We start from the raw sequence: 23,565 nt of genomic DNA on the forward strand, positions 1-23,565 counted from the left end.
TAATGATTAGTAATTACATTCACAATGGGTTCACTTTTGCCACAACACTCCTACTCTTACTTGGCTCGTATATTAAGTGTTACATCACACTGTTATGAAGTGCAGACAACTTTAAATGCATTTTTATTCCTTTTGAGGTTCCTGAACCTCATGGTCACTTCCTTCCAGAATCACAGTGTGCAAGCATCTTTGATAAGTAGCAGTCGTCATGTTGTAAGCAGGTGTTGAAATGTGCACTTTGAATGAGCTACACTTAGCTCACACTTCTCCACAGTGAACATTGACTGAGCCAGTCTGGCCGCTTTGGGCTGTATTGCAGTCAGTTACTATCCTTGAATAATCCAAAACAAACACAATTATGAGACACACCTCTTAATCAATCAGGGGTTGGGCTTTTGTTCTTAGTGGTAAATCCCTAAATCTTATTTAAAATCTTTTCTGAGTTTTCAACCAACTTTAGTGGGAACAGTTTGGGGAAGGGCCTTTTCTGTTTCAGTGTACAACACATGCCTGTAGATGTTTTTGTAGTGTGGAAGAACTTCAGACCCCTGACCTTAAACACATGTGGGACGTCTCCCACAAATGTTTTCTGCACACTAAAACATTCTCCCTCTTGTCTTATTTTTATACAACGAGAAGGTGATTTTCTGCATGGCAACTAGAGTTCAAGTAACCCCTGTGCTCGCTCTTCAACAGTGTGTGTGATCGTATTTGTGTTCCGGGAAGCAATGTCTTTCCTTTTTTTGACCATTCACACCATTATTAAAACAAAGCCTTACTCCTTTAGGTATCATAAAACACATTTTCATGAATAAAAAAAACGTGCTTATGGACCTGTGCAAATACTAGATAAAGATTTTATTGTATTTTTATAAACACTTGGGTAGAGTTTGTGATGCGTTTTGTGTGGATAAAATTGATATCACTGACCTCAATCCCATCAAAAATATGAGGAAAAATTACAACTTTACAGAACACAGTAATGAATATAAAAAAGAAAAATAATATTTTGGTCCGTTTTTACATCCTTGTGGTGTCGTGGCTAATGGTCCCAATAGTACTAGTGTTCATGTACCTTTGCTGTTCCATGCTGGAACAAGAATTTGGGCTTTTGTCAGTTTGATGCAAGAATTCCTAATATGGTGCAAAGTGCATGGATTGAGTATTTCAAGTTGCTGAAGCAAAATACCAAGCATGTCGAACAGTGCATATGTTACAAAGTGTTTAACTTGAACATAACATGCTGTCATGGTTATTGTCATGCAGCACAGGACATTCCAAGAGAGGACATAACTCAACAGAGGAGCGCTTAGTGTGAAATGGAAGCTAGTATATAACATAAGGCTGTGTATTAAATCAACGGAGATGTTGTATGGAGGTCAGGTATAGCAAGTTTTACTGGATTCCTCTCATCATTGAAGGCATCATAATTCTTTGGAGTGTTTGCTGCAGTCCTGACCATGTTTGTAATCCAAGCTGTGGAAAACTCATTTCAGTAAACAGATCACATACTTTCGCGATTGTATGTCGGTAACAGATTTCTTTTGCAGCACACGACAAGCCTCTGGTCAATATTTATTCTGGATATAGGAGAAGTTTGCCCTTACAAGTGTATATAAATCATTTAATTTAATTTTTTTATGATCAATAAAGTATTGACGGTGGAACACTGGTTAGAACGTCTGCCTCACAGTTAGGAGGGTACGGGTTAGATTCCACCTCCGGCCCTCCCTGTGTGGAGTTTGCATGTTCTCCCTGGGCCCGCGTAGGTTTTTTCCAGTCATTCCGGTTTCCTCCCGCATCCCAAAAACATGCTTGGTAGGCCGATTGAGCACTCCAAATTGCACCTAGGTGTGAGTGCGAGTGCGGATGGTTGTTCGTCTTTGTGTGCCCTGCGATCGGCTGGCAACCGGTTCAGGGTGTCCCCCGCCTACTGTCCGATGACTGCTGGGATAGGCTCCAGCACGCCCGTGGGGACAAGCGGTATAGAAGACGGACGGACGGACGGGCGGGCGGGCGGGCGGACGGCCGACCGACAGACAGACAGACAGATAGACAGATAGACAGATAGACAGATAGATAGATGGGCTTTTGCTGCCCATTAAAATAACCATCCTCTTAAATTGACTCCTCAATGAGCTTTGTGAATAAATCTGATAAAAGTAAGATGGTGTGAAAAACTGTGAGCAAATGTAGACTATAACATTTTTGAGAAATTTGAGACGTTTTGAGAATTGTTATTGCCCCCACAAGGACTGAGTTAATGCTCAACATTAAGCTGTTATTCACGTGACATGCATAAAACATGCCAGACATGCAGAACATGAAACCTGAACTTGGATTGTGTATGTATGAGCGCATGTGTGCATGTGGGGTTATAACCTACACCACCACCAACCCCCCCTAACCCTAACCCACCACTAAGCAGGAAATGTAGGGCCTTGTACCTACATACATATAGATGGCCTTGCCTAATGATCATTAAAGTACCATAAACCAAATGTTAGATTGCGGGCCACCTGATTTATCTAACATTCAAACCTTTAAAATAACCAAAACAGAAATAATGAACAACTACTGCTAATTGTAAATAGAATTTCAGATGTTTCAGGTAAAAGTAACAATGATAAATTGCTTCTAGAATCCATCCATCCATCCAATATCCAAACTACTTTATCTCACAAGAGTTGCAGGGGTGCTAGAGGCAGGCGGGCTACACCCTGAACTGGTCGCCAGCCAATTGTAGGGCATATATATAGACAGACAACATTTTATACTCACAACCACATTACCACCAAAAACTTAAACTCAATCAATAATGTGTAGCTTGGTAAAGACATACAATATACATAAACAGTGTCAAGATATGTTTTATATTTTGATGAAAACTCACAGAATATGCCCTCATAAATAATATTTTTTTAAAAAGAGATAAATGTTTAGATCACTCCCACATCGTTATTTACCATACGGCAACACCAATGTACGTATATGCATAGGCCATCAGGTGTTGCACCTCAATATGTTGTCATGCTTTGTTTTAGAGTTCAGTGGTTATGGCTGAAATCGTTCAAGAAGCATGGACTGCCACGTGTACTTATGGATCTGAATCTCTTTCCAGATGGTAAAGTTCAAAAAAGGTTGTAGACAGTGTGGAAATAGTCTTTGATGACGATGAAGCAGTGAGAGGTGAAGCTGTCATTCAGGGATGGGAGCTCAGAGTTGGTTATGTGTTGTGTAGTTTTTAGAATTGTATGCAGTATTTCTTTTTTTTTCCTGCCGCTGACCTCCTCCCGTCTCATGTAAGGATGCCATACGTCAGAGGACTGGGCGTAAGGCACAAGCAGATGGTGTGATCGACTAATCTTACAGATTTTTTTTTTTTTTTTAATTGGATGTGACTCACTGGCAAACAGACCAGAGTGGACCACATATCTTGCACAAATTCAGCTGGGACAGGTTCCGCGTCACCGGTGCCCCAAGTGAGGACAAGGTATAGAAAATGTATGGATGTATGGATGTTTTTACTGCTCTGTTATAAAGTGAAGGGGACTGTAATCATCGCCATGTCACTACAAATCCATCACACCTCTGGGAACTGTCCAGTTAGGAAGCAATAAAAATTGAGAATCAATCTCACCTGCTGAGTGGGGGGACAGAAAACAGATGGGAAGGAAGATAGCAAGACATCCCTATAGGAATGATATTGAATTCTTTCTGGATGCCTCCTTGCTCGTCGTTTCTTCAGTACACATGCCACTCACTAATAGTACTGTGAGATGTCTTTTTGCAGGTAGTGAGTGCAGCTCTTTTAGTGTTGCACATGCAGTCATTATATACTCGCAAAATTCAATCTCAAGGAGATGTGCCATTAAACCAGGAGATTTGGGGCGAGGGGGCAAAATCCAAGCAACAGGACTGTGATTTCCTCCACAGGAAGAACAGGAAAATCAAACAGTTCTCAAGCAGGCCTCTCGTGTTCATGTTTCTGGTTTCCTTCAACTGTCAGCAAAAGACTTGTCAAAAGCATTGACGTGATACCAGGAGACAGGCGAGTACACCAGGAGAGGGGCTGTAGAAAGGTAACAACCCGTCGGCAAGACGGCTGAGCAAATTGATCTCCAGCAGGCCACTTGTGTTTCTCATGACACACCTCATGAGAAAGTTCATGTATGTACACCAAGAGAAGAAGAACCCTAACACTGCACTATTTGCTCCTTTATGTGCACAACCATTGCAACAACCCAATCGGAAGTGAAATAGCAAAAAGATAGAAATGCACCACACCAATCACCAGCGGGTCCATAGATGCCTAAAATCCAAGGAAAGGTTTCCTCCCAGTCAAACTGATGGAAAACAGTAATATCCCTCACATATACTAAAAAGAATAGTAGTGGACCCAAATGGATGATGCAAGAAAAAAAAAACAGGCATCATGCAAAGCCTTCCTAAACAGATCAAATATGCCAAGAAAATCACGATGACCTCTCAACCAAGCACGGTTTTAAGGTTGGTAGGACAAAATACACAGACATGCCTGTTTTCAAACTAAAACCACAGGACTCTTTTTCCCTAAGATTTATGACTGGCTACAGCAACTCCACCCATCATTGCACTTTATATTCCAAGGTGCAATGGGGCTCTTTATCTGTATGATGAGATATGCACTGGCTCGTTTTCATTACAAGGTCTTAGAGGTGACATGCCAACATACATCACGACATCAAACTGGTAACTACTTAACACGTTTCAGTGGTTATAATAATCTACAACAGTCAAGAATTGATCAAAAATTATTTTGCTTTTAAATGTAAATGTTTTTAATATTTGCTCTGTTTCTTTCCCATGTTCTCTCTGCATCAGGACTGTCAAGCTCCAGTCCTCAGGGGCGGCATTCCTAAATGTTTCTTTCGTTAAACACACCAAATTCAATTGATCAGGATCATTATCAGGGTCCTGCAGAACGTGAGGATGAACTGATCATTTGATTCAGGTGTGTTTAGCAAGGGAAACGTCGAAAACCTCCGGGAACGCGGCCCCCGACGACTGGAGTTTGACACCATCATTGCAAATTAGAGCGTGCCCTCAATGGCTTTTCAAGATTTAAATTAAATGAAATATTCAAATGACCTAAGCTGCCAGTTCTGAGAAGCACTGACCCACGTGTGTAAGGAGAAACCCCAGGACTCCATCTGTTGCCTTATCATGAGAATGTCCAGATATTCGAACAGAGGCCATACACACTAGTCAGCCACATAATGAGTTGAGCCTTGAGGAAATTCACAAAAGTTGGATCAGCATGTGACATCAGTTTTCAATTTGTTTCTTGGCTATGTTTCCTTCACACCTTACTTAATTTTATTCTCAATGATTACTGCAATGTGATCAGTAAAGATTTACATTTCATTTGATGTGTGATTTTAGCATCCCTTTATTTTCTGTACATCAGTTCATACTCTTGTTCCCAGTTGTGTCCATTCTCCTGATCTGGTTCACACGGTGGCTCACCCATCTTTCATTTGCTAACTGTTTAACCAGTGCAGGCCTCCATGGAGTTGGATCCTCTCCAAGGCTCACTGACAGTCATACTTTTTATCGCTAGAGTAGCCTCTGGTGAGTAGTTAATGATTAAATCCCTACACGTCTCAGGTTCACAAATTCTGTCTAAACGTCCTCTTTCCATCAACTGTCCAAAACACGCACATGGTTATGCTTAAAGCACAATTCCATCTGAATCTGATCACCATACAAACAAATGTAAGCATGCATGAGCTAATGAATGGGGACCCACACTGTCCCTTTGCACATAGAAAAACGATTTTGCGGCAAGGAAATGTTATGCTAAGCAAAGTATGAGATGTTCATCAAATATTTAAAATTACAGTAATCACAAAAAAGTCCAAGTCATCTGTTGAATTTCATTGAAGGCATTGTATAATACTTTGTATAAGGTGCTGTTTGCAAAGCAAGATTTAGATTACATGTCACATTTATATTTAGATTTAACATTTAGCGTAACAAACTGTACAACATTTGGATTTAACCGTTAAATATATTATACGGAAATATTATTGAAATGTGCAAAAATGAAAGTGAGTCAAAAAATTCACCATACACGCTCAGGCTAAGTGTGACAATATGTTACTTTTGTTATTTTAGCCACTTTACAAGTAACACTCCATTCCATAATGCCAGAAGTCACTAGTACATCTTATATTTTTACTTGACTTTAACACCTCCATTTTACGTTGAGTTGAAACTGTATCGTGTGTTTATTGTGGGTTTCAAGTCTACGTTTGAATTCTATGGAACACTGCGCATAAAGAATATTTTGGTAAGTCTGGGAATTCTGTAAAACAAGGAAAGAACAACACTCTGCTTGTTTTGGCTGAGGTGAATAGAGGTTTAGACTTGCTATGCCTCTGGGGAAGAAAGAAACAGCAGGGCTGTTCAGTATGCAAGTCATGTAGGCACACTCTTTAGCCTTTTAAATTTCAACACGCTAATTGTTTTCAGTGGTATTTAGCTATTTGTAAAGTACATATCATGCATTTTATTTTGCCGAACATTTGGCTATACTCTTCCTGGACGATTTACTAGACATAGCCATTTTTCCCTCCACAGTTATCACATGCTACAATATATCCGTACATGCAAGTTGGCCAAGAGGGCAGTCTTGTTTGACTTCAGTGTCTTTCACTTGTTGCAATTGACTGGAGCAGCTCATGTGGCCAAAACCACCTTTTGACTTTGACTGCTCTCTTCTGGATACATTGGAGAATTACATAATCTCATTGCTTTTCTTTGGGCAAGAGCCACAGTGATTCCTGTGACGTATGTGGGGGAAAAAATAACGGAAAATATTTGACCTTGAACAAAGATGCAAGTCTAATTAATTACAAGAAGTCAGATTATTTCGCTATCTTTTTACAGATTCTTCAGATCCTTGAGGGGTCACGTCACAAGTGTCATGTATGACAGGAAGCCTAAGAAGGGTCAAGTGAAGGGTCAGTTCCCAGGCTGCAAATGTGTGGGGAGCTAAATGTTTGAAGTGTTTGCCAGAAGTGGTTAAAAATGGCCATTCATATTGATGGCCAGTCAGGGTCATCAGGGTCATATACCCTGAAAATTGGGGAGTTGACATTGTCTCTGAGTATGTGAGTGTCAGTTTCAGTTCAGTTTGAATTTCAAAGGTTAGATGTTGTATAGTTCTTGTCACACGCTTATCTTAAAACACTGTGTACGGCTGTTGCTCATACCCTTTTGAAGATGGAGGTAGAATGTCCAAAATGGAGGCAAGCAGGCATGCAGGTCGAGGGAGAGAGGCAATAGCAGGCAGGCAAAGGTGGTAGGCCAAGCAAGGAAAGGGGGGAAGGGGAATGGCAGGCAGGCAAACAGGTGGCACACAGGTACAAATCCAAAGTGTTTGTAATCCAACTAAGGTTTAAACATAAAAGTTTCCATGAAGTAAACTAAAGTTTGTTTTCTAAATTCAAAGTTTCAAGTTCCAGAAATTACAAGCTTGGAGCAGACTTGAAGTAGCTTGAAGGGGCCTTTTAGCGGTAAAAAACTATGTCACTACTATCTTCCTTCTTTATCTACCTGAGACTGACTACCAAGTGGGAACAGCCTATTTCCCTGATCAGGTGACTGATCAGGTGACCAAAGGCTTTGTCAAATAATAGTCCATCGCCCAAGGCCAGCAAATCTTAAACAAAAATAAGAATTTAAGCTAAGGAAACTAAATTGGCTCCAACACAGTATCTAGGCCAGGGCTGTTCAAATCCGGGTCGCTGTCTTGCCTGCTTTACATGTCTCCCTCCTCCAACACAAGGATTAGGCCTCTTTGGCAAATACTAAGTAGATAGGAGACTTGAGCAAGGTTATCTGTCTCTGTGACATTTTTTGTTCTTCCTATCTATCTGCACTCTGGCACACATTTCTCGTTGAATGACCATGGAGTGACACATTGTCACATATGGGCAAGGTAGGTCGAGCCAGCCTTCAACTCGGGGGAGAATGAAGAAAGAATTGGAACTATTTTGGACAGTTTCTTTCTTCCCTATCCTTTCTTCCACAACCGGAAGAATAAAGCTCCACGGCTGTGTTTCAATCTTCCTGGCAAGTAGTGCAACTTAAAATATGCAGTCCTCTGCTAGTCATCCTTGTGTAATATTGTGAGCATTAAAGATAAAAGGATCATGTGGGAGGATGACCCACCAACAATTTGGAAAGAAAACAACAAAACTCATGACTAATTTACCATCTCCTTTCTCCAGACAAACAGGGGTGTTTTATTGTTGTTTTTTCAGCACTATTTTGTTCTAAGCTTTAGGCACACATTATTCTACAGTTTTTATTGATTGCTTTGACCTGTTTGGAGAAGCTGGGAAGCGCTCGGTCTTTATCATCACCATCTCATTGCAAATGTATTAATTCATTCTCATTGGATTGACAGTTTTCCCAACATATTGCAAAACAGTTAACACCGAACAGCAACCATATGCTCCGAGCCCCTAGAAACTTCCTGATCAGTATGCAATCACTAAAAGCACTTGTCTGACACCTCTTCACAATTTTTTTCAATTTGCAATCAGTCTTCAGGCCTGTGTTGTTCTTTGCAAGCATGGATGGAGGAGGTCTAAAGCAGATAAGAGTAAGAGGTAGAGGGGTCAGAGGAAGAGGAGTTTGTGTGAGAGGTGGAGGTATCGCTGGAAGGGCTCAGAAGAGACAGAAGAGTATCACTTGTGGCTATCTCATACTCTTATAGTTGTAGTATATTTGCTTTTGTTCCGTATTTTAAATGGTTTGGCACAGGTATGTTTTGCAAACAAAATGCAGCATTTTCACCACTGTGGGATGTGTTTAGCCTTCTGCATTAACTGTTTTGAAAATGTCGATTTTGAGTTGCCGGCTGCGTCAAAACAATCAATAAAAACTGTAATACTCTAAAAAATTCAAAGTTACATTGTTTATTTGTAATGTTATGGTTTTATTGTGGCTGCAGTGCAATTTCTTTTCCCCATAAGGTTGGGAGGTATGCGGATGATCGTGCAATATTTTCTTTTTATTGCATGACCACAATGTTGGAATTTGTTTACACACTATATTTGTCTTATTTCCACAACAGTACCCTTCTTTCAAAGGTCTCTGTAAACCCTTTCAGCCAAGCAGTAATGCAAAAACAGTATCCTAAGGAAACAAATACTAAAAAAATGACTTGCGTGTTCTCAGTGTCAATATTGACCAAAAATAATTTATTGATGTTGTCATCTGTCGAAATGTATTCTTTCTCTTATTAACATAATCTTGTAAGACATGTCACAGAAGTATAAAAGACATAGAAAACCCCTATCATTGTGACAACATTCTGATATGCCAACTGTATCATAGAAAGGCACATCATTTAAAGCAAATTAGAACTCTCATCTCATTCTATAAATAAGTGCCATCTTGTTGGAACATTGCATTCCTTTTACTGGCTCAGACACGTGTCTAGAAAAAGGGAAATAAGGAACATAAAGTGCCGCGAGATTTTTTTTTTTTTGCGTGGAGGCCCACGTGAATCCACTCAGGATGAAAGGTTATCTCCACTGCTGGGATCTTTCTGATCAAAATGTGGAGCCATGTCCAGTTCTTTCTCAGGATAGAGACTAATTTCACTGGACAAATCATCATCCCCATTTAATTGTTTGGGGGAAGTTTGTACAGTGTCTGGTGAGCTGCATGAGTCTGACATGTGCTCCCTGGCTGTGTCAAAGGACTCAGTCAAAATACTCTCATTATAAGACTGACTGGCAGTAAATGCAGGGATGTCAACCGGTGAATTGTTTGTGTCAGGAGGAGGAATGTAGTCATCCACTCTTCTGATCGCAGTGCCTCTGTCGGTATCCACTTGCATTTGACAATTTCTTGGAAATGGTTCACTGTCACAGACTTCATCTGTATCCTTTCCAATTTCCTGGTTCACAGCAGAGTCCTCTGCTCCCGAAAGAATTCTCTTCAGGCTATGGGCTCTGTCTCTGTACAGCTGGCATAGCTGAGCATCAGGGATGTGGTTCCCGTGGATCTCCGCTAACTTCATATACACTACGTACAGGGCCTCAGCGTTTGCTTGATCCTCCAGGGCAGCTGCCAGAGCAAGGTGGAAATAACCCAATGCATCATAAGAATCCTGGTGAGGAAACATGACAAGAAAAAAATACATTGGTTTATCCAAAATCAAGAAACAATCCAAAAGAATAGTTTGTGAAGCCTATGTCTAGGAACTGCAAAACGCTTCAAAACAGAGTATTTTTGGGGACATGGTACATTTCTCAAAGTGCGCTAATGACTGGACAAACAATGAATTAAGGTAATTGAAATAACAAATGAAATAATTGTAATCGTACAAAACTCCCTGATACTAAAGGCTGCTATGTTGACTTTGTGAAGAATTCAAAAACTTTAGTAGAACTGCGGTCCCGTGTTTTGGTGAAGCGCAGTCAGTTAGAGTTTCAAGTCTAATTAGATCTGATGTTTTGGTCAAACCTATACTCACTTTTCCAAGTGTTTCCAAATGATTGGCCTATTTCTTATAGAATTCACCTATTTGCAGTTTTCTTTTCTAACGCATCCTACGTTATTTGCTGCAAAACTCACACATGCATGCTCAGGCCAAAGCCCTGTCTAATAGATACGTAAGTAGTAGTCCTTTAGGTGTGGTAGATTACTTGCAGATTTCCGCTATTTGAGGCAGGACTCCGTTCCTATCATTGGCGAATAGCGGGTGTATACTGAAATTTGATTAGTCATATACAGAAAGAAAGAGCCGGACAGACTGTCTTTTGGTCATCAGTTTTTGAGACTCATTTTGTATACTCATGTGCATTCTTGCCAAATCTTATGTCAGCAAAAATTCCAAACTACCCTGCAATGTTTTCCCCAGTTTTAAACCCTGCGTTTTAAACAATGAAGACTTTTTGCAGATTTTTCAGATCATATTATTGACTCGGATTGAAAGATTTCAGGAAAATATTGATTGAAGATTTTTCCAACAGATTTCAATTTCAGTTTCAGATTCAGTTCCCCAGTGTGATCACCAAACTGAATTTTACAGAACTGTGAATGCTTGTCTCAGCATTTGCACAAGGGAAACATTAGTGCCATTGTCAACGTAGTACCTTGAGCTTGTGCAGCGTGAGATTTCCCAGCCTGCAGTAGACCTGAGTGTAGTAGCGCGCTTCCATTGGGTGCTCCATGATGGGCAGACAGAGAGACAAGGACTTGAGATAGTAGTTCTCGGCCATCTCATAATGCTGAAGGTTGTAGTAAACTGTCGCCAGTCGGTGGTAGGCTGTCCTCTCATTCATTTTCACACCTGCAAAAATAAGTCGTAACTCAACTGTACAAACTCAGTGGCTTTGCTTGTACCTGTTTTGTTAGCTACTTCAACAGCTAGTGTCGCATATTGCAGAGCCTCTTCCTGCTCCCCCTGGTCCATTAACAGCTGTATTAGTTTACTCAACAAGCGGAACTCTGAATGGGTGTCTCTGATACTTCGGGAAAATGGTAAACTGCCATCCTGTTTAAGAAGAAAAGCCAAAAATGTACCATCAATGTCAGACATATGGGAATTTTGAAAGCAGCTTTGAAACAGATTGCGTTTTCTACTTACCCTGTAGAAAGGCACTGAAGCCATCCTGTTCCTGTGTCCTTTAAAATAGACGTCCCCTGCTTCCTCATAGATGCTCATCGAAAAATGGGGGTCGTTCATTCTCAGGGCCGTCTTCACTGCTGCCTATCAATCACAGTTTTATGTTCATACGGTACAACTGATTTCCATTATTACAATATATTGGATCTTACAATATATATCAGTATATGAGCTACGCTGATCCTGACTATAACCAACAGCATTTTTAATATGTTTCATCAAAAATTGAAAAGAATCAAGATCCGCTGGATTCGTCCCCTTTCACTCATTCGCTGCTGGCTCAGGTAAAATGGATAGTTGACATTTATGTGAATTGAGTTAAAATGGGCTGTTGTGTTTGTTCTCACTCGTTTTAAAAAAAAAGAAAAAAAAACGCTTTTATTTTGACACAAGCAATGTAAAGCAGTAAGTATTGGGGACAGATATGTACTTAAACTGTCAAAACGTCCGACCCTTGTGACCATCAGGCAATCCAAACATATTGCTAGCAGCCCTCCTCACCTGCAGGTACATGTCGGCCAGCTCATCCTCCTGGATGAGATAATAAATTCTTCCCACCTGCAACCAGGACTCAGATTCTTCTTCCCGCTTGCCTAAATCAATGGAAATCCTCAGGCTTTGCTTGGTGTAATCCAAAGATTTACGAGATGATCTGTACCACATATTTGAAAAACGTTTTGGTCTGTTATCATAAAAAAAGCAGGCTGTGGAAAGCTGAATGAGAATTAAAAGTCACCTTTCAGTATTTAGTGAGAGGTAGAGGCTGCTTAAAATTTCAAGGTACTCTCCTTCAAGTCTCTTATCCTTCAGCTCCCTGGCTACTGACACGCAGTGTTCATAATAGACGATGCTTTGACCGTAAAGCAGTAGGTCTGAATAGAGCCGACTCAGCACCTTGGCCACCACTAACTGACCTGCACAGTAAATAAGGCACAATTTGAATGCAACACATTTAATTACATGAGGAGCCTGTGAAGTGTTCAATAGTTTTGTTCACTGAAGGGTGTACAATGTAAAATTGGTTTATTTGACGTTCATTGATCAGTCTTCATACTTACTGGGCAGGTTTCTAGCATGCAGTGCCATTAGAAGTCCCATTTCATAAGACACCCTGACGCGGTGACTCTGCCCCCTGTCTTTGTAGCTCCTCCCCAACCAAAGGAAGGTCTGCACATGCTCCTCATCTGTGGGGCTCTCCCAGAGTTCCTCAAAAAGTCGCAGAGATCTGGAATAACAACTAACAGGTAAGTCAGTTGAACATTTTAACTGGCAACACTTGTTGCCAGAGCACATACTTTTCAGCAAGTGATCACTCAATGATTTGATATACATATTTAGTTGATTATTGAGAAGGGGTGTATACACTTTTGCAGGAGAAAGTAGTCTAAAATTGGGAGGATATCTGACCTGACCAAGAAATGCTCTGCCAGTGTAGATGCCCCTGAATGCAGTGCCAGGCAGCCCAAGTTGGCTAGTGCCAGGGCCTGATTCCTCTGGTTTCCGCTTTCCCGGGATATTACCAAGGCCGAGTGGAGTTGCCAGCCTGCCTCTGGTACACAGCCCTGTTGCCTCAGACACAAAGCCAAGAGATTGTGGATGACACCTCTTTGAGTGGAGCTGTCCGATCCCTGCAACGTTGTCAGACATGAAAACAGACATCAGAGTACTTTTAAAGGAAGGAGCAAACGAAACACGACTTTAGAGTGGTTTTGTACCTGAAGTGATATAAGCAGTGGTTGTAGGAAACCCTGAGCTTTCTCTGCCTGGCCTGTTAAAACCAACAGCCAGCTGAGCAACACAGAGGCTTCAAAAGCTTCCTCCTCATTGATGAAGCCTCCCGTCTCCACTGCTCGTTGAGCACAGCACACAGACTTATCAAGAGCACCATACTGCTGGTAAACTGAGGCCAAGCCCAGACATAGGTCCCGCTGCGATTTTAAGTCCCCCTCTTTCTCAGCTATAGCCAGTGCCTGCAGGAGGTAAACCACAATCTGGGCAGGAAGCAGCGAGGTTCCCTCCTTCCAGAATGGGTTCAGGCGAGCTGAGTTCCTGATAAACCTTTCAATCCTCTGGAAGGAATCACGGAGCGAGTGGTCTTGCCTTGAGTCGAGGCTCAGGGAAGCCAACACCAGGTAAGGCATGTATTTCCGATGATAGAGCAAACTCAATAGCCAATTGAGGTCCAGAGGTGCTACAGAAAGCCCGTCGTTGGCCGAGAGAGTTGAGGAGAGGAACTGGAGGCGCTCAACAAAGGGAAGAGCATCGTCAGGTTTCCTTAGTAGCAGGAAGAGGCTGGAGATAAGGTAGCACACACGGGCTTCCAGATATTTATCCCCTGTGACCATTGATCTCCTCAGAAGCAGTTTGAGCAGTTCAATTTCATCGGAGGATGTGTAGGTATGTTTGGGAAGACAAAGGAGCATGGCGCTGGCCTTCTCCAGGGTGAGGGGCAGCTTATCGGTCATCCGCTGCTTCAGGTAGACGGCTGTGAGGTTGGTGAGGAGAGCGATCAACAGCGGTGTGTCTCTGAAGCCTTCCACCTGAACACTCAGAGCTTCCTCGTAGTACACGCGAGCCTGAAGAGGGAGGATATTGTCAGGAACATTCACAATCCATTTCAGATATTGAAATGTGTATGATGAAAACTTGCTAATTAAAACAATGTTTTCATAAAACTGTAGGAAGATAAAATGTGTGTCTCTGTATACAGTAGAACATGTTTGAACTGTTTTCCTTACTGCGCCATAACAAGCATTGTTACTACTTTTGTAATGAGGGAACAACAGACTGTTTATCATATTAATAAAACAAACCTGTGCATTTTCAGTTATGTTATATATTGGCCAGCACATAAAAATAATTGGTTATATTATGTGCATTTTATTGACATTAGCTATCAAAGTGTTAAAAAGTGTGTCTGCATGTCAGAAATGTTATGAAGGGAAAGTTTATTTGTTTTATGAAACACTAAATGAGAATAAACAACTCTTCAATAGTATGTCACAAAAGGCCTGTATTGGATCTCATTAGATTTTGAACTTTGACCTAAGGAAGTCTGACATGCGTATGATTAGGTTCCAATCGCATGAGGAACAGTATGTGATACAATCAAATCAACCAATAAAACCAAAAATGGATAATGTATTTAGAATATAAATAACCTGCGATAGTTTGAGCTTCCTGGCACAGAGTCTTCCCAGGAGGAAACATGCTCGCCTATGTGCCCAGTGCATCCCCATCCTCTTGGCACACTCCCTGACACTCTCAAGCTGACCTGAGAGCTCACTCTCACCCTTTCCATTGAAGGTCACCCACAGGAAGGAATACTTGAGGTCATACATGGGGAGGAAGTCTTCCTAGGAGGAAAAAAACAAACACACACTAAGTCTCCTAGCAGCTTTTAATGTACAAATAGAAAATGATTACTGGCACCACATCAATTACAATTCCATCTTGGAAGTATCTCAAGTCATGTGTTGGCAAATTTGACTTGTCACACATTGTAGATTAGTTCAGTAAGAGAGAAAACCATTGCCATGAACTGGAAGCGAACTAAAACACCTTTTAGAACCTCACTTGAAACAAATAAAATGTGTCAAGACGCAACCCTGCACAATCTGAGGCACGCAAGCACAGAAGGCAGTCATCTTGGATCACTAACTATGGCAACTACACTTGATCAAAACACGTTCACACACACAAAATGCGTTGGTGGTGCCTACACAATAAACGGTGCGCATTAGTAATATACTGTAGGTAAAGTTTGGTATTTCTTTCTAATTCAAACACTAATCAATCTTCTGTGTATTCTTTTCATAGAACTTGGGGATTTTGTAATATTTCCACCCCTAATTTCTTTCCTTGTAGTCTTTTAATAGAACTGAAACTGTCATTCATCTTCTCTAGATGATGAAAATATAATATAGCCTCATAGGATCTTTGTGTATGTTTCTTATCAGACCATACAAATGTGCATCATTGCGTGTTCTAGTGTAGTTGCCTTAGTTAGCAATCCTAGATGGCCGACCTACTGCGCATGCACGCATCAGGTCGCACAGGGGTCACAGATTACATTTTGACAAAGTGACTTGATTGCAACTTTGCTGACCTGGAAGTGGTCATGGTTTAGCAGGATCAACGTTGGATCCCTAACTTCTGATTCGTCCCCCTCCCAAATGTTTTCCTCCAAGAAGAGAGGGAGATCTTCCTGGAATTCACCGAGGTCTCTGAATGTGTCTTCTACAGTGAAGGACAGGCACCCTCCCTCCTGTGTCAGAGAATTGTGGGACTGATAGAGTGACACACCAGGTGATGAGTGCGATAGCGATGGGCGGGGGGAGGATTGGTACGGGGGCGTTCCGCCGCTTCTGTCCGACATGACACTCTGACGAGTGCTTGCAGGGACCTTGTGATCTGAAAAGGAAGATTATTGTTAGAACACAAAGGAAGTGACAGCATGGTAGTTATATGGGAGTGCCACATAATCAGTCCATCCACTTTCTCTACCAATTATCCTGTTCACTGTTACAAAAGGGGCTGGAATGCATATTAAATCATGGCCCAGCTGTTTGTCAATCACAGAACCAACATTGAGTGGGACCTTTAATGCCAACAAGTACAAAAACCACTAGTCAATGCCAACCACGTAACAGTAACTATGTGTCAAGTGTACACCAAGGCAACGAAATAGTTACAAACCTTAATCATTTTGAACTAAAGTATATGCAGAAACTATAAATAAATCACATTTAAAGTTTATAGACTCATCACCTGGTGTGTCACTATCAGATTGATTGCTTCAGGTTTTGGGTGTGTTCATTGACGCCGGAGAGATGACCTACATTCTACAATAGTTTTTCTAGTTCTCCTCACACGCCTTACATTTTTACTTTATTTTTTGGAGTCTACTATTTTCATTTTTTTTAACCTTCGACCCGTCAATCCATGCCAGTTTTGACCGCGTCATTGCTTGAAATTCAGCGGAGCTCCGTGGCTTTTTTTGGCTTTCCCAGTACAAAGTCGCCCATGGCTCGGTGCTCTACCCGGTGTACAGTTGGGCATTCACCTATAAACTAACATAAAAAAAAAACACTTGTCGTTTGGTAGCCTTTTTTTCACTTGGTCCTCATGCATGCACAAATAAGATTTGCAAGTCACTAAGAACATGCAAAGTAAAATAAAAAATGCTTACATTTTAGGACTTGAGTCTTTGTACAATATGAAAATAATCCAACAATGAGTTTAGGGTTAGGGTCAACTTCTGTGTATTTGTGTTTTATTTAAATGGAAAATTAATTGGGTGTATTATGTATTATGGTATGGTATTATGGTTATGTATGGTAATGTTAAAATTCTAGTAAAAACAGCAATAAATTGAAGTTACCAAAAACATTTAAGTCATAATGATGGCTCCAAATAAATGTGTAAAACACAAATAAGTAATGGTTTACCACGTTTGGGCCGATTCCTGATGTACATGAAGTCAGTCTCATCCAGCCTGTCTGAAAAGACATGGACATTTATTCGGTGCAAGCTTTCCTGCTCATAAAGATTGACGCCAAAATACATCTACTCTGTGACAACTTTACAAGCCAACATTAGTGATGAGTTTGAGCTTTACCAAGCCTGTAAATCGAGCTGATGTCAGATGAGAAGAGCCTTTCCATTAGGTTGCCATCACACGACTCGGAGCTAAACAGGCTTGTCTGAGCGAGCGTGGTTCGCTCCTCCTCGGTCAGAAATACCAAATGGGTCTCACTATACAAGAGAAACAAAGGCAGCATTCTCATTAGAGCTGTGGGTCTGATGTTCTCATGCTTTCCACCCTGTCTAGAGTTCAGTTATGCTACAAACATTAAAATAAGCAAGAGAAAACAGGGGTGTGTGGTTTTGAAGGATGAAGTCCTTTACATCAGCATCAGACCATTAAATTTCAAGCCATACTGTGCAATGGGATTAAATCTGTTTACAGGGACATGGTGTGCAGAGGCTTGACGTGGGACTTGTTGATGAAGCCGGTATGACCAGTGGAGGAGTGTTTTCCAATGAAGACGCCAAGGCCTCTAACAAGTAGTCCTTGAATCTCTACAACGTCTCCTTGATTGAGCTGGAGCTCATCTTGAACCACTGGACTGTAGTCGACCACCGCTACACACGAACCTGTCACTGCCGTGTTTATAGAAGACAAAAAGTCAGCGTGAACGATTTGGTGGACATTGGAACTTACTGTGTCAATGCCATTACACCCCTCAAACTTTCACCTAACAATAACAACCAAGTAAAGAGGCAAAAACACTCACATGACGTTCCATTTTACAATTAATGCTGTTGCTGCATAAATAAGCAGCCACAAAGTTACTTTCTGTGTGTACTGTGTGTTCTACCGAGTGGATGTTCAAATGCTTCCTTGTCTGTTGGTGAGCACCCTGCATAGCCCGGGTAATTCCGCAGGAACCACCTAACCAAAGGGGACAATGCCATTAACAAAGACATACATGCACAAAATCAGCACAAGTAAAGGTTAAGCAAGTCTTTTACATTGCATCATAAAGTCGCTCAATAAAAATCCAATAGAGAAAAACCTACTGGTAGAAAGGGTAGGGAAGCGGCTGAGTGGCGGTGATTGGCACTAGGCCGTGATGTCCAGTGGAGAGCAGAGTACCCTCCCACATATCCTCCTGTCCGGTGTCCTTCACCATGAGAAGGTCATTCTTTTTGAAAGACAGCTGATCTTCATCATCCTCGTCATGTCTTGTGCACAGTGCTTTAGCAAAGAAAGATCCTGTGACAATGTTCATTCATTAATGCACACTTTACACAACTCAAAGATACAAAGTGGTTTTACTCTGTCCTTTGGAAATGGATGATGGTTGCTTAACACCAATCAGATGAGGTAATCTCATCAAAATTTGGCAGCAAGAGGCATATACAGTTATTAATTAGAAGTTTTATTTTGAATTAGATTTTTTTTTTAATTTGGAAAAAAAATCTGCGATGTAGTGAAACCGCAATGAACGAACTGCGATGTAGCGAGGGATTATTGTATTTATTTTGATGAAAATACTGTTTGGACGTCATAAGGCTTTACTATAGAAGCTATATATTCCATGTGTGCATGTGTTGCATTGCGTACGTTTCATACCTTCTTGGAGTAAAAGCTCTAGGTAGAGGGTGGCCAGATGATCCTCATCTACTTTGACACTAATCTCCAAGTCGCTGAGCAATTTTGGCTCCAGCCAGAAGGACTGATCACACAAGAAGTTCTCCAAGCACCGTGCCACATAACCTGCCATGCAGTAGGCACAAAGACTGTAATTAATACCAATAACAGCCACAATGAACATCAATATTGCTAAACGTAATGACAATAAACAAATAAAACCTACCTAAAGCTAAATAAGTCGAAAACTTCCAGAGTTCCTCTGCAGTTTTAAATGTGAGGACAAAACTGTCCTTCTCTGCATGGACAGACACCAGACGTGCAGATAGGTCCTGCAAGAACAAAGACTCCTCCTCATAAACTGAACAGAAGATTCAACAAATGCATTTCACAGTGCATTGTGAAATACTACACATACGACGGCTCATTGGGTTATTTAAAAGGCCAAGATTGACAGCCAAGTTTCTGCATCTATTCATGTGTATCATTTTGCACTCACCTTAAATAACTGGATGACATCTTTGCTGTTGCTCTCAACTACACGGAGCCGGGTGCGCAGGGCCTCCTGGAGAGCCCGGTCGGGGCGCTCACTGGAGCGTCGGCGTCCAGTAAAAAGAAGCGTAACTTCTAGACAGGATACATAAAGTCAAATGAGATTTGCGAAAGAGCACTGGAAGCCAAAAAGCTTATAGTTTTATAAAGCATAGTAAAACTAAAAAGGGAATGGTTTAACTGTCTGCAAGCAAGAGGAAAACTTTCGGAAGTTCATTAAAGATTTTCTATGGCAGCTCCTATTACAGTGAGATGCTTTGTGAGAACTACCATAGTCCCTAGAGGAATAACAAAGCTATCAGATTGCTGACTGGACTCTCCATGTGGCCATTTGAATCCATTTAAAAAGGAGAAACCATAGGGTGGTGATGGACCTAAGATGCTGAGTAGGTACGTAAATGTGTCCTGTCGGTATGCATGACTAAAATTCCTTAATTAGTTGGAACATTATAGTACAGGTCTGTCAATCCACTATGGTGCAAATCATGGGGTATGAAAGTGAAAATCTTAGAGCCATATAGTTTTATTTAGTCAATATAACTTTTCCTGACATGACCTGACAGGGGATCAGGGTAAGCCTTCATTATTGTTCATGTATGTTTTATTTGTGTAGTATAGTCCACGTCGTGTGATACTATGTGTGAAGCGGTAAAGCCACAGATTTGTATGCATCATTATTGTAATCTGCAATTTATATGACCTAAATCTGGATTTTACACGGTCTTTAGGGTCCAGAATTTGGGAATCGCGTTAACCCGAAAGCGCGTTGTATAGAAAGTCTTGTCTTTTTAGGATGGCATGGTTTTAGGTAGCCGAAGGGGTTCTTAGGTTAATTCACATCAGGCATGCTGACGGGCAGCCGAAGGGGTCTGTTTGCCGTCCGTTACTGTGAATCCTCCCCACACATCAAAGTCTGTTGACATTTTCTTAAAAGAGAAGCAATACGCAGATGAAAATATCAGGCAGCTTGAGAAAGTCATTTTGATGCTATGTGAATTGGATGGAAGAGAGCATAAAGCAGCCACTTATTCTATTACTGTGTCTGGCCACGCTCTTTGACTTATGAGTGACTGTATTGATTGGGGGGCTTCCGCGAACTTCCCCCTTTCTGAATCAAAAACAATCCTCGCTATCCGTAATAAAGGAGTCAAAGATCAAACGCCTTTAAATTGGTCACGGAAATCCAGCAAATCACTAGCGCTATGGTTTACGCGCTAGTCATTTAGTTTTGTACAGTCCTTATATCATCCATTTAAAATACTAAGTGCAAATGTATTCATGACAAAAAAAATTGGTGTCCATGACCAAACCGCGTTAGACAGAAAGTCGTATAGGATTGAAGCGAATAAAATTGAGATTTAGACTTGTTTACACCACACCTGCGTGGTTGTAACTTGTCATGGTGAGCGCTTAGGAAACAGCACCTCAAACTATTTAATAAGTTTAGACCTGCAATTGTAGTAGATCAACCATCTTAAATATTAATTAATGGTTAATTTGCTTTTAACCTGTAATGCAACGCAGCATTATTCAATTAGTGGTCCGCGCTTACGGCCCAAACTAAGTGGCCTAGCCTGTGTGGTCCAACCTGCCTGAATTGAATTGCATTCAAGAGATGCAGCGAGTATCTGAGTTGGTAAGATTTAAAAAATTCCCAAAGTTTTTGAGACCATGAATGCAACACTTGCATCAGGAACCTACCTGAGGAGCATTTTTCGCCCACTGTCACCCGACTTCCTTTAAGAAGGGTCTCTTTTCTCTTCCAGTAGTTGTCTGGCTCTGCGTCTACTTCTGACTCCACCACGTCCTCATCTTCACCTACTCCTGATGGTAGACGTAAGAATGGATCACAGTTTAACATGCGCTTTTACAGTCAAGAGCAAGGTGACGCCACCAGCCGTTTCAGGGCACTCGGAATGATCTTTTCAAATCTACAGAATGTTGTGTTCTGTGAAAACACAAGCACGAGTGTAAGAGTACATTTGCTTCTTTCCATAGAAAAAAAGTTTGTCTCATTCTTTCGTCATCAGCGGTAGAGCATGAGAGTACAACCAAAAACATGGAGCAAAAAAAGCAAAAACAATCTTATGTGAAAAGAAATAGGCAAATCGAATAGACATTGACAAGAGTAAGATAGATTTTTTTTTTCTCACAATTGGAACACATTCTGTTCAACCTGTCAGAATTCTACCGTGATAGCATTTCTTTCCCTCTGTGTTAATAAAATAAGCATCTTTTCCTCTTCTTCTCAAAAGCTGTTATCTCAAATCCAACGTGACACCATCTGCAGGGATCTGTAAGTCAATATTATTCTAGTATTGTTCCAATAATTTTGACTGTCTACATTCATATTTATTCTGATCCAAGTGCAGTCTCTGTTTTCTGTACTGCATTTAAGATCATGAGTATTGAGTAGTTTTATTCTTTTCTATCTCTGTTAGTCAGAGAGATGGCTATTAGCTGACCCTAATGACGTCAACGAGGCTTCCAATGATTTGTTCCCAAGAGCAGGAAGAATGTGCATCACCACTTTCACAGTCACGTGTCTTTCTAAATCGTTTGTTTGCTGCTCAAAGTATTGAAATACATGTTTGATTAAGGCAGATGCAATTTGCTGCACCACATACCCTACCTTCAGTCATGATGTAATTTCCAGAAAAGTGTTCGTGGGTCCCCCCGAGATTATATGGTGGTTCCCTCCACAAGGCATCCAGCTCAGCAGGAGAGATGTCTGTGAAGAAGTACGTATGTCATATATAAAAGCTTTTCATAGACTATACTGTTACTTCTAAACATGAGGGGATGGGACAGGTTATACAAAATGTTAGTCAGGGGGCTTAGGGTAGGTTTACGGGGATACGACAGTATTGAGAGCACACTTAGGGTGACGTCAGAGAATCCCCCAGACGTGCGCACTCAACTCTGCACCCGACTTATGGAGATGCGCTCTTTTTCAGACATACAATAAATAAATTACTGTTACAACAGCGGCTTCCTTCTCTATCAACATGCTGTGTCAGTGCTAAGATATCCTGTAAAGCTTTCACACAGAGACAATCGAGAACACAACTTGGCCACACAATACAACACGACATGACGTTGGAGAGGACAAGAGCCCATTCACTTCCATCCTACGACACAAAACACAGCACTGACAGAACCACTCGGGTCGCACTTGCGGGCTCACATGCTTCTACGACACAAACAACACACAATGCCCTTCAATGTTACCTTCTTGGCTTATTGTGTTACCCATGTTGCACAGAGAACTACACTCCACTACAAGTCATGACACCCGGGCCAAGTGGGCTGGGACCGACCTGTGAAGGAGGAGAGGCAAAATTTGATGAGGGGTCCACAGCAGGAGGAGTGGAGCAGCGGTCTGCAGCAACAAGACGCCATCTGGCCCAAGAGGCGGCAGCTCCCAGGGATCAATGCCATCCCATCAGTTCCCTCCTGCCTCTGGAGCAACAATTCACTCTCTTCCTCTCCGCCGGACAGGCCCGCTTCCCCTTCCTATTTCTGCACTCCCATTCTTATCCTGCCTAGTCTTTCACTCTCTCCCCTCCTCAGTCCTCAGTGTTAAGTGTTCCTTCTCTTATTCTGTCTCTTATTCGGTTTCTAGTCTGGCTCCGCTCCGCAGTCCCATCGTCTGTCTGTGTCCATCCACCTCCACCCAGCAGCCTCTCTCTCCCTGCTCAGCCAGCGTGAGTGCACAAAGCACTCTCTCCAATTCATGAGTGTGTGTGTATGTGTGTGCGGGGGACCTTACAGAGATTTCCCCCTATCGTGTGTGTGCATGTGTGTGTGTGTGTGTGTGTGTGTGTGTACTGTTAAAATATGCTCAGAATGTGTGTCACAATAGACAGTGTTGTCTGTCTTTTGTGTGAATTGCAGAGATAATTGCTGATCTACCCAGTACAGCAATGCTATGGATTGGCAGGCGGCAAGGTCACAGAAAAGGCGGGGGAGAGCAGCCTGGGTGGTACAGATAAAGGATCAGTTTATCCACATCCTAAATTTCTTTGTCCTCTGATGAGTAAGAAAGGTATGACATCAACACACAAAGGCACAATCATCCTGCACAAACATTGAAGAAGGTTCATCACTGTTTGTGGCTAAGGGAGGCATACAAATAGAGCTGCCGATTGTCAGAATA

At 41.5% G+C, this 23,565-nt stretch overlaps 1 protein-coding gene across 2 annotated transcripts; it reads right to left on the reverse strand.

Moving 5' to 3' along the window:
• Positions 1-9,236: 9,236 nt before the first annotated feature.
• On the reverse strand, positions 9,237-23,158 carry sh3tc2 (SH3 domain and tetratricopeptide repeats 2). Of its 2 annotated transcripts, none has more exons than XM_088377884.1 (22): positions 22,727-23,158; positions 22,039-22,137; positions 21,108-21,230; positions 19,354-19,478; positions 19,081-19,186; positions 18,837-18,980; positions 18,281-18,476; positions 18,079-18,152; positions 17,665-17,860; positions 17,316-17,452; positions 17,146-17,196; positions 15,804-16,108; positions 14,857-15,051; positions 13,411-14,271; positions 13,103-13,323; positions 12,754-12,920; positions 12,432-12,609; positions 12,197-12,347; positions 11,657-11,779; positions 11,413-11,563; positions 11,163-11,359; positions 9,237-10,174 (listed from the first exon to the last, which is right to left on the reverse strand). In XM_088377884.1, the coding sequence occupies exons 1-22, from the start codon at positions 22,845-22,847 to the stop codon at positions 9,572-9,574; spliced, it is 4,524 nt and encodes a 1,507-aa protein (XP_088234010.1). In that variant the 5' UTR covers positions 22,848-23,158; the 3' UTR covers positions 9,237-9,571. The 2 variants fall into 2 exon arrangements, with proteins under 2 accessions (XP_088234010.1, XP_088234002.1); XM_088377876.1 differs by having other exon boundaries at positions 19,354-19,481; positions 22,727-23,156.
• Between the last annotated feature and the right edge of the window lie 407 nt (positions 23,159-23,565).

Source organism: Syngnathus floridae, chromosome 1, assembly GCF_059516105.1.
Source record: "Syngnathus floridae isolate MCC-2025c chromosome 1, RoL_Sflo_1.0, whole genome shotgun sequence".
NCBI lineage: Eukaryota > Metazoa > Chordata > Actinopteri > Syngnathiformes > Syngnathidae > Syngnathus > Syngnathus floridae.

Bases quoted from the DNA above. Each gene is read 5' to 3' on its own strand.
- sh3tc2 (XM_088377876.1), bottom strand. From the start codon at position 22,847: ATGGCATTGATCCCTGGGAGCTGCCGCCTCTTGGGCCAGATGGCGTCT. The intron at 16,109-17,145 runs GTAAACCATTAC...CTTCCTTTTCAG, and splicing joins CAGGAATCGGCCCAAACGTG to ATCACAAGGTCCCTGCAAGC. The intron at 14,272-14,856 runs GTTATTTATATT...CTCCCTCTTCAG, and splicing joins GGAAGCTCAAACTATCGCAG to GCTCGCGTGTACTACGAGGA.